At 32.4% G+C, this 11,138-nt stretch overlaps 1 protein-coding gene across 1 annotated transcript; it reads right to left on the bottom strand.

Annotated features, from left to right (window-relative positions):
* Positions 1-1,156: 1,156 nt before the first annotated feature.
* On the bottom strand, positions 1,157-7,112 carry LOC131851363 (toll-like receptor 13). The gene is made up of 7 exons (XM_059201852.1): positions 6,971-7,112; positions 5,944-6,083; positions 5,257-5,425; positions 3,257-4,597; positions 2,506-2,639; positions 1,990-2,117; positions 1,157-1,364 (listed from the first exon to the last, which is right to left on the bottom strand). Exons 1-7 carry the CDS (start codon positions 7,110-7,112, stop codon positions 1,157-1,159), a joined length of 2,262 nt encoding a protein of 753 aa, XP_059057835.1.
* Positions 7,113-11,138: the final 4,026 nt, after the last annotated feature.

Below are 11,138 nucleotides of genomic sequence, written 5' to 3' on the forward strand. Positions count from 1 at the left end.
TATCATCCGAAGTAAACATCTCAAGCCATTTCTTGTCTAAGTTCATTTTAGATTTGTTGCTAAAATATTACATTAAAACATTCTTCTGAATACAATACCCGTGTAAGATCATATCCATAGAGTTAGCAAATGACTATAATAAATAGTAACTCTAGTATTTACTTAGGTAAAAACTATTCCAAACATATAATACCAGAATTATACTGACAAGAGATTTTATGCACAGAAGGCGGTCTTGACGCAAACAAACATCTCTTTCAGACAACATAGTTATCCAGAGTGAAACAGCAATACTCATTTTGTTTCTATCTAAAGATTAAACTAGCTATATCTCTGACAAGCTAGACTCTTCAGCTATCAATAATATCAATATGCATGTATGATGTCTAAAATATATTGGCATTTGCTGTCACATCTTTGAAACTCTTAGTGGCTATCTAAGTGCCCAACTGATAGAAATAAGAATCAGCGCCTCTTTAGACTACACCAAGAATATCATGTCATCAAGTAGCGTCATGGCATCTTTTAAGATCAGAGTAATAGTATCCCTGAGACCAGATGGTAAGCAGTAACCGACGACTTTATGAATAGCAATATATATGTATCACTTACCATGTGGCACCCGAAATCCAACAATACTACTTGTTCGTTGTCATTCCGTAGAACTAAGATGTCATGCCTTATCCTGTAATTTTACTGTCATGTCTCATACTATCAACAAACTTTACAAAGCAATCACTTTGGATGCAAAAATAAGTCGTAGTCCGGTCCCTTAATAGTTAACACTAGGCTTGCAAGCTATATCTGAACTCTATTCACTACCTGATGATGCCTCGTTTGGAGAACTCGTGTCGCAATTGGGTGTAGATTCAATCATTATTAGAATTTGATCTAATAGAGAAGGTTATAAAGCTTCCAGTGGCAGAGGTCAAGTTTCCATACTTAATATTTGTAGTCCCACAGATAGTAGTGGTAGTGGAATTATACAAAATAATATAAAACCATTAAGTGAGAAATAAGTGAAACAGAGAACTCGCACAGACGAGTATACACAAAGTCTCCATACCATGCATAAGCTATGTTTAGCTTGCAATGCAAGGTTATTATGGCAGGTTTTATTGATTGTCATAAGTGAATGTGCTCGGTAAGGCAATGATCAAGCCAAAGTACTATTCTTATTGCGTTGCTGCACCACCAAGCTCTTTTTCAATCTCTTCCAAAATACCGCTTGTTCCGATGTCGCCTTTGGCCATACGATGTAGGTTTTCGTTAACATTAAATAGTGTAATGTGGTCGGGCGCAGGCCCCTCGGGATTTCTTCTAGTAACACTAAGAGCAGATCTTCTCGGCGCGTCTCCAACAGTCTGTAATATATGTGGTATAGAGTATTAGCGGCGAAGTGCCTTGTTTTCCGGTGGTATCATGTTTTTTTTTTATTTAAACTACAATGATGGCAATCAAGCATACGGCCCATCTGATGGTAAATGGGTACCGTAGCCTATATATTTACTTAAGCGGTTCCGGATAAAGTACACAAATACAATATTATAAAATTTTCTCGTTTATATAGATGATAATAGAATGGTGTCTCCGCCTGTGCTAATGGTGGCAGAGCACCAGTCGAGAATACCATGATGAACATGCAGTCTATTAGCAAATCATAATAAATTCACCAGGAGTTATCAACGATGGCTCCCAAGAGGGCCCTCTTGTCAACCTGACATGGTACATTGCTAACAGTGGTGCAGTGCTACTTATCCTATTACAATAACGAAAACTTCCCTCCCATTTTGAAGTTTGAAGTCCATTTCACGTACAGCGTTTGAGGTGTCCTAAAATATTTGCTAATTTATAACCAAGTAACGAACAGTTTTTCTCATTAAACTATTTATTAATTATTGTAGGGACCTCTTTTTTTTTTATTTATACAAAATTTTTTGGCTGAACTTGTTTGTATGGACATTTATTTAAAATATTGTTGTAACGAACCTGTGCTGTGCCAAATGCATCTCGAACTGACACCATTGGCTTCGCAGGAACTGCTTAGAAAGTACCAACATTATAGTCCTAGAACGGTCCATACATGAAACTATATTCTCTAGAATTGAGAGGCCCACCTGCAACAAAACAATAGTTTAAGCACACAATAATTGACACTATATGAAAATTAGAGACAGCGTCATCTAGTACTAGACAAGTAATATAAATACTCTATACTTTTTTGTTAGTAACATGTTTACTATACATAGAAAACATACAAATATGTGTACCATTTTAGGAATCGCACCCGCGACTGTCGAAAGCAAATATATTTTTAGAGAAGTAATTACACTAATAATGTTCTGCATTTAGTTTATTTATTGCTTAACAGTCGCTTTTTTTATATTCAAGCCGTCTAGTGCTGTTTATGTATATTATAATTGTTAGACGGCTACCGCTAATCAAGTGGACAAACAGCTTTTGTCGATTCAATTACATTAAAAAAAGAAACCTCTTTAAACTCACCTGGAAATCTCTCTCATGTAAGCATACACTGACACTACACTCGGTTTCCAAATGAGGCAATAGATAATCCAGCATCCAGGCTCTATCATCGTTGCAATAGGATACGAAGACGTCATAAGTATATATCTTTCCATCTGAAAATATAAAAAATCATCTATAGAAGTAATAATGTGTCTATTCAAAAGTACTTATATTAAATTTATTTCTATTTCTACAATTTAGTAAAGTAAGAAACGTTTACTATCAGATGGACCATATACTCTTTAGCCATACATCGTGACATAAAAAGTTATTAGGCGATGAGTAATATTCTTAGAAGATCGGAATTTAAACTTGAATTAATCAATTAAATTTCAAATTATCTTCAACGTTCAAATTTTAAAGTAGGTAAGTATTCTTTCGTTATACCTACTGTCTCATCTACTTCTGTTGCCAGCAGCTTGCCTGGTCAACTGTGTTCGGGTTTGAAGGGTTAGATTCGTCGGTAAATTAAATCCATGACTCATTGGCCTTTAGAATGGTAACACATGAAAGATATTACAAATTGATTTGTGATTCCACAATATTTTTTTGAATGCACAGTTCGGATTTATTATACCGTTTTTTTAGAAATCTTACTTTACCGTCTGTTTGTACAAATCAAATAAATTCTTAAAGCGTTCATTAAGTTAATACTAGAATGACAATAGATTCAGTTGCTCATACGTTCTCGTTTTTTATTGTTACTATGCAAGTATACAATTCAAGTTACCTTCATTAATATCGGTTTTCGATATCAAACTCAACGTGGCTGAATTCCTCATAGTTATAAAGAAATAACCAAATCTTCTTCTGCATATAAATATTATTAATAATAATGGTAATAAGATTGTTGGTAGTATCAATAACAGCAGCATGTTAGCGCCATTATTGAGGTAATTTTTTGGTAACCCACGCTGCCAATCTATACATGTTTTCACACTGATAAAACTCATATATGTATTCTTATACTCATGAAAACAGGCATACGAGTATAAATCATAATCTATTATTAAGAATTTATGGTTTCTATCTTCATAATTCTTCTTACATTTCTCCTTGTCACACAGTTTCGAAATGTTCACTCTTAATTCTATTATTCTGTTGAATTCGCTATCAGCTATATGATAATTAGCCGCTTTTAGAGTGTCTTCAGTGGTCTGTGTTGATAATTCTATTGCTGTTTGAATCTGTTCATTATCATTTCTTGCCGCCAGGTCGATAAGTTCCCTTGAGTGACAGTTACACACTACATGATTCCCAGATAACGATACGAAAGATATAGTAGCAATGTCATCTAGCATTTCCTCTGAGATTAAATTTAAATTATTATCTTTCAAAGACAAAAACCGCAAATGCGGCATAGTGGAGAAAATGGGTGCTATCCAAGAAGCAAATCTGTTTCTCTCTAAGTCTAAAATCTTTAAACTGGTCAACGAAGCGACCACTCTTGCTGTAATTACCATTACTTCGTTGTTCACCAATTTCAATACTTCAAGTTTTCTAAAATTGTAGAAATAATGAAAATTTTCAAATCCTATTTCATTTGCGTATAAAACTTCTAGGGTGTCTTCTAAACCCGCCAAAATATTAGTGTTATCTAATATTCCATAGTTTCCCGACAGGTCTAAATATTTTACAGAAGTCTTACTCAAAGCTTTTTCGGGAACGTTTCTGACTTTACTTCTACATAATGAGAGTCTTTGGAAGTTTTTCCCCAATCCAGTCAGTACTCGTACATTTCTGCCCAACTCCGTAAAAGATAAGTCAAGTGATCTCAGTTTCGTCATTCTTGCGAATAAATCTGCTGACTCCAATACAACAGATGTTTGACCACCATTTTTGTCGTAAGCTTTGTTCATACTAAGATCCAAATGTATCAAGTTACCGAGACCAATAAATGCTTTGTCATGGATAAATTTTATATTATTTTCACCCAAATATAAGGCTTCTAAATTAGGCATTCCATTGAAAATTAAACCATTAATAATTTCTATTGAACACGCGCGTAGATCCAGCTCACGCAAAACTGAGAAATGCGTGTATTGAAATCCAGTAGACCATAGAGACTTTTCTGTGAAAATAAGAAAATGATTCATGTATTAAAATTTTTTCACATATGCTTACAATTATACACGCTATAGAAACGGGATATTTGTTATAATAATTTAATTTAAATTATAACAGATTCAAATATTAAAAACTATCCCTTTTATATAATGGGTACTATTTAATATAGATTCTCTTAAGATATCTACTAACAAATTATTGTATACTTTTATAGATACTATATTATTATCTGGATCATTACTATATTACAAGTGTGGGCTGTTGTCTAGCGATTTATCACACCGCTTTACATCTGATGACACTATGTTATTGTAACCGAAATGTTTATTTTTTTTAAGAAACATTTTGTCATTTTCTTTTTCATTTTATCATTAATTCTTGTACGTGTTGAATTCCCCACACGGTACAAACATTTGTATTTATGAGTATGATTGTTTGTTAGACCGATGTCTAAGTATTTTCTATCTATATTATATTTATATTTACAAAAAAAATATCTGTGTATTGATATCAATCGTCAAGTACCCATAATACAAGCACTGCTTAGCTTGGAACTAGATGAAGATGAGTGAATTGTCCTGAGATATTGTTATTATTATCTGACCTAAGGGAATAGTTTAAAAAATTAAGTATAAATTACTTTTTAAAAAAATCTACACTTACCTCCAAATTTTGCGAACTCTATGTTAGTTTCTACTATATCTGTAGCATTAAGCATAATGTCATACTGTACTCCAGGGGAACTGATGTCCTTGAAATTATTCCCATAAAGAGTCAAATATTCCACTGTGTGACGCAATGGACTCCCATTTAAGTCCTGATGATCAAATATCTGAAATTTAACATGTACATTCTAACACTATAATTGTGAAGATGGATTTACTTTAACACTTTCAAATTGTCTTAAATTAGATTGTGGTAGTAATTCACTAGACCACATTTTCAATGACAGTAAATTAGGAACAGAAGCATTAAACTGATTTACTTAGCCTTCAGCAATGTTAAGTCTATATTCTAATAATGAGAAAATAGAAATTCATATCAGATCATACATACACTTAGTTAAATATTGATCCAAATCAAAAGAAAGATGAAGTGTCAGAGAAGTGTGTAGAGAACGTGGTGTAGATGAATAATAAAAATGTAAAGTAACAACAAAATTATTTAAAAGCGCAACACGCAAGTTTCCTCCTCATTCTTCTTATGATGAGACAGCTTTCCAAATGAGTGGTAGATTGAAAAAAAAGTGATGACTATTCAAAAGTGCTTCAATGTAAGATTATTTTAATAAATGATTTTCTATTCTATTCTAATATTTAAATTTGGAATAACAATTACAATAAATCATACCGGTGGCACCCTTTCAAGGTTGCATCTGGCCAGGCTGAGGTAGCGTATGTTGACGTTGGACCTTTGCATCGACTGGAGATTCTTCTGTAGTAGCAACACAACATTAGTGTTCGTGGACAGATCAATTGAACGGTCCAATTCTGCAACATACATACATACTTGTCCATAACACCAAATCATCATCATCTGCTTTTCCTTATTCCATCATTTGAGGCGGCGTATTGTTATTCTCTTTTCACATTTTAATGTAACAACAAAAACGTATAATAAAGAATCAATAAGACAAATTTCAGGGACTGTGTTTACGATTTTTTTTTTCAAATTTACTAAAAAGGAATAAATCTATAAATCTATCTTCATCCCTTAGAGGTAGACAGGAAGAACCGAGTGGATTGAACTGTCCTTACACAAATTTTATTTATTTATATTATTTTATTACCTTTATTTACATTCATAACTCACCTCATGCATGCACGCTGACCCTGATACTTCCATCTGACACCTTACTCGTATAATCACAGAAGAAAGAAATAGGAAAGGAAAATATATTTTACTGTAGCTATATTTAACTGGACTTTATCTGCTTTTTGAGACAATTGACAGAGAATGTGTCCGTTCCTTTATGATATATTTTTAAATCATAAAGTATACTATTGAATCGAATTAATATGTCACTTCATTCTTTAATGCACAGTTAGATACAGAAGTTGATATGCACGGTGCATATTACATAAAAAAATTACCTCTGAAAAATCTTACGTTCAATTTTGTAAACAGATTTAAGAACGGCCTAACAGCAAAGTTTTATCAGTTTTTTAGGCGAATTTTAGCCGTCGTATTCCATTTAAAATCATTCTTTAAAGGTATAACACTTCCAGATTCGTCCACTTTCTTACCAACACCTTCTACAGATACATTTCATCACTGCCTTGCCTTTATTCCATTATTTAGGGTCGGCACAGTATGTCATCTTCCACTGGTCCCTATCAGTCGTCATTTCTAGAGATATACATAAAAAGATTTATACCGTTATCATCCACTGTCAAAGCCCCATATTCGTCGACCCATGACTGTACGTCTGTCATGTAACCGGTGAGACATTTCGCTGGTTCCTTGGGTGATGCTATGGCCGTTACAATGCAGCAGAATACCCTGGAACAAGTGGACATGACAACATTACAATGAAACTCCACTTCAAGTATAGTCTTCTCTTCTTCTTAATCGTTCCCTCACTGCTAAGAATCGTGACTCTATACTATCTTGTCGACTAGCCGGCGCCATTCGCTGCGCTCAGATGCCTGATGTATTGCGGCGCTGACAGTAATGTTCAGTTGACGTGATATTTGATCTGACCATCGGATGGGATTTCGGCCTCGACGTCTTTTACCTTTTTTTTCGAGTATAGTAGAACTATGTAATATTATGTTATCTGTGGTAGAACTTAAATTATGTGACGCATTTTCTTTCATTTGAAACATATTATAATCGATAGGTTTTTAACTTTATATTAATTGGAAGTTACCATTTATTTACTAATTTTATTTACCATCTACCCTATGTAACAACCCTTATACATCTATTGTAACAATAAATATTACCGCCTTATTGTAACGATACTGGTTGTCCTTTAATATATTATGTATGTCTTTTTCTTTACTGTGTGTTACAAATAAAGTATATTCTATCTACCTATCTATCTAATAATAAATGAAACGTGGTAAGACCCTGTGATTTTCTTAATTTTACGCATAAATTTACAAGTGGTTTTTTTAGTTATAAGTCCATTTGGAAGTTTCTAGTGTTTGTTTTTTGAGTCTAAATTCGATAGATGCTACTTATTTTCTAATTAATGAAACGTGTAAGATATTATAATGAAAATATAAGCGATCCGTTCCATTTTGTAATTTTTATTTGTTAGCCAATACTTGATGATTGATTTTTAACGATACTTGTGTAGTTACTATGTATGAAAATATATAATAAATACATGAAAATCAACCGTTATAATTTATCTGAAATTATAAAGGTTTTTACGTAGCTTCATTGTCAGATACAATGAAAATGGATGCCTCATATAATACCAATTAAATACATACTAACATCACACGATCTTACACGTTTCATTAATCAGAAAATAAGTACCAACTGGCGGCCCTAGGATCATTTTTTTATACTACAATGGTGGCAATAATATGGCGCAACTGATGGTAAATGTTACATCAATAACGAGAGTTAATTAGGTAGTACAGTTATCCCAGATAATAAGATAAGATAGTGATCTAACGAGATATTTAAATGACTACAATCTCGTCCTATAATCCAGGATTGTCAAACTTCAAACCTAACTTAATACACTAAACCTCATACATAACAAAATTCTGATAATATCTCGTACATCTATCGGTACATCGCTGCTGTAATTCTTCATTGACCCTAATGTTAGCACAAGATGATGCAATATTCCATCATCATCTACTTCTTTATCCCAATTATTTGAGGTCGGAGTAATATGTTGTTTCTTACATTCGTCCCTATTCGCAGTCATCTCATTATTTACTCCCTTCTTACCATATCATCTACCATACCATATCTCACATAGTCCATCCATCTCTTTTTCGGGCTTCCTGCGCCCTTATAATCATCCATATTTATATGTAACACCTTCCTTAAAATCCTATGCATTACATGTTCATACCACGATAGACGATAATTTTAAAAATATATACACATAGAAATCTTGTAGACTAATAAAAACAAACGACACTCACGAAACTAAAATGCTTGCGTTGTGAAAAATGTTTTGATGCATTATAAACAAGACTATGGCATTTGTAAAAATCGATTGACTTATCTGTAATCGATTTTACGTCACTATAATCTGTTTATAATAAATAATTACGATTAAGTAAATGCCTATTCATGTCTATCTTTAAAAAAAACATTATTTTCTACGGAAAATGAAATAAAAGTGATTCTTTCGTAATATATTTTTTCGCCGTACTAACTTTCACTTATTCTTTTCTTTGTGTTCTTTAATTCTTGTTTCGACCTCATATTTTATTATTTTCACAGTGTGTTTGTTCTTTTGTGGAACAATATGTAGATACTCATTTATGTATTGTTATCTTAAGCCCACTGCTGGACATCGGCTTAATTAGATAAAACAGTTGTTAACAATTAATTGTACATTAAAAACTTTTAAATTCAATAGGTTTGCGATTTTTATGAACAATGTGTGAGCTGTAGTTATAATTTTATTTGTAGGTACGTGTTAGACTTGGTATATTTATTAATAATGACCATTTTCCCGTTTTTGAAACATCTTTCATAGCAGTTCTGTTCCTACTGATCGTAGCATTGTTAGATGATAGGCACTAAAAGAATTTTCAAAATCGGTTCAGTAATCAGAGGTCAAGTTAGCTCTTGACCTCCTCGTTGTTTAACGTAAAATTATTCGTAAAGACCCGGTCAACAATACAAAAAATGTAGTAGTACCGAAGATTAGTACGAACATAAACTTTACCTTTTTAATAGTATATATAACATATATATATATATATATATACATATATGTTATGTAGAATGTATCTTTTAAACGTAATCGCAAAACTTGGATTTTAAGTTTTCTAATGAGAATTATATATGACACGTTGCATTATTATGTTCTGTGCTCTTTAGTATTGTACCGTTTCTTGTATAATCAACATGTTTACCATTATATATCGTTTATGAATTCATATATCTGCATTATTAAGTTCGTTACTCCTTATTATTGTACCGTTTCTTGTATAATCAACATGTTTACCATAATATATCGTTTATGAAACAACCGGTAAATAAGTTTAAAATCGAGCTTACCTACCTACGTATAAATCTATTATTTCCGGTTTTACCGGTCTTACTCACTCATATCTCATTATTTTATCTAACAAATAATAATATCGTATTTCTAGTGGATTCTAAAAATCCGTAGTCAATTGCAAATATATTATTTACTTTATATACTAAGGTAAAGTTATTACCATGCAGCAACCATAGATGTCACCACATTTCTATATTGTTTTTTATTATTCACGTATTTTTTTTATTATTAAGGTAATTATGAAAAAATTAAACGGAGTATTTAGAAATTATTATTTGAAATCTAAATTTTGGAATTACTTTTTACACAATCTGGTTTTGTGTTCGAACTTCTCCGTAATTATAACTATTTTACCATTTTTTCCAATGATATTCCATATCATATTTAGTGGTATTTGTACAATATATTCTAAAGCTGTTGGCAATAATTGATTGGTGGTTCCATTAAACAAAAACAAAAAATGTGATCAGAAAGTGTATGACCAAGTGTAGATTACTGCGAAGAGACTGCGAGTTAGTTACTCACAGTATCTTGCTGAGATGAATATAGAGTTTCAATAGTGATAATAAACGAAGACGTGTGAAGGTAGACGAATATGTCTGCCACTTAAAAGATTGTATTTACAATCTACCAGCTGCTCTTCAGTTTTCCCGTGATCATGGCGGTTGAAACACTGACGAAATATCGGGAACTCAATCAAAATAAAACATGGTAAGATCCCGTGATTTCTACCAAATTAAACGTTATTTAGTGTATAATTTATAGAAATCACTACCAAATTATCTGGTGTTTCGGACGTCTGTAAGCTATGGTAACCGTTTACCATCAGATGGGCCGTATGGTTGTTTGCCACCTACGTTACCTGTTATAAAAAAAAATATCATTCGAACCCGCGGAAGGACTAAAGAAGCAGCTGAATATCAACTTGTACCTAATGTATTTAAATTCAATTTATTTACTTAAACAACTGTATATAAAAGTCATAAATATTATGATTATTCCAAACCTGCCCTGACAGTTCAGGCCTGTAAATTACAATGTATACACATACATATGTATAATATTTTATATGTTAAACCGTTTTACTTCCTACGGTCGCGGGTTCGATTCCTCACACGGTCCAAACATTTGTATTCATAAGTATCATTATTTTTATCGGTCTGGATGCGTTCTATGTATATTAAATAATAATAATAATAATCTCAGGACAATTCACACAGCGCCATCTAGACCCAAGTTAAGCTAGCTAAAGCTTGTGTTATGGGTACTAGACAACTGATAATAATACATAGATTTTTTTCGTAAAATACATTATACATATAAAAATACCCAA

This window comes from Achroia grisella, unplaced genomic scaffold (genome assembly GCF_030625045.1).
Source record: "Achroia grisella isolate CSIRO2021 unplaced genomic scaffold, CSIRO_AGI_Agris_v1 utg782, whole genome shotgun sequence".
Lineage (NCBI taxonomy): Eukaryota > Metazoa > Arthropoda > Insecta > Lepidoptera > Pyralidae > Achroia > Achroia grisella.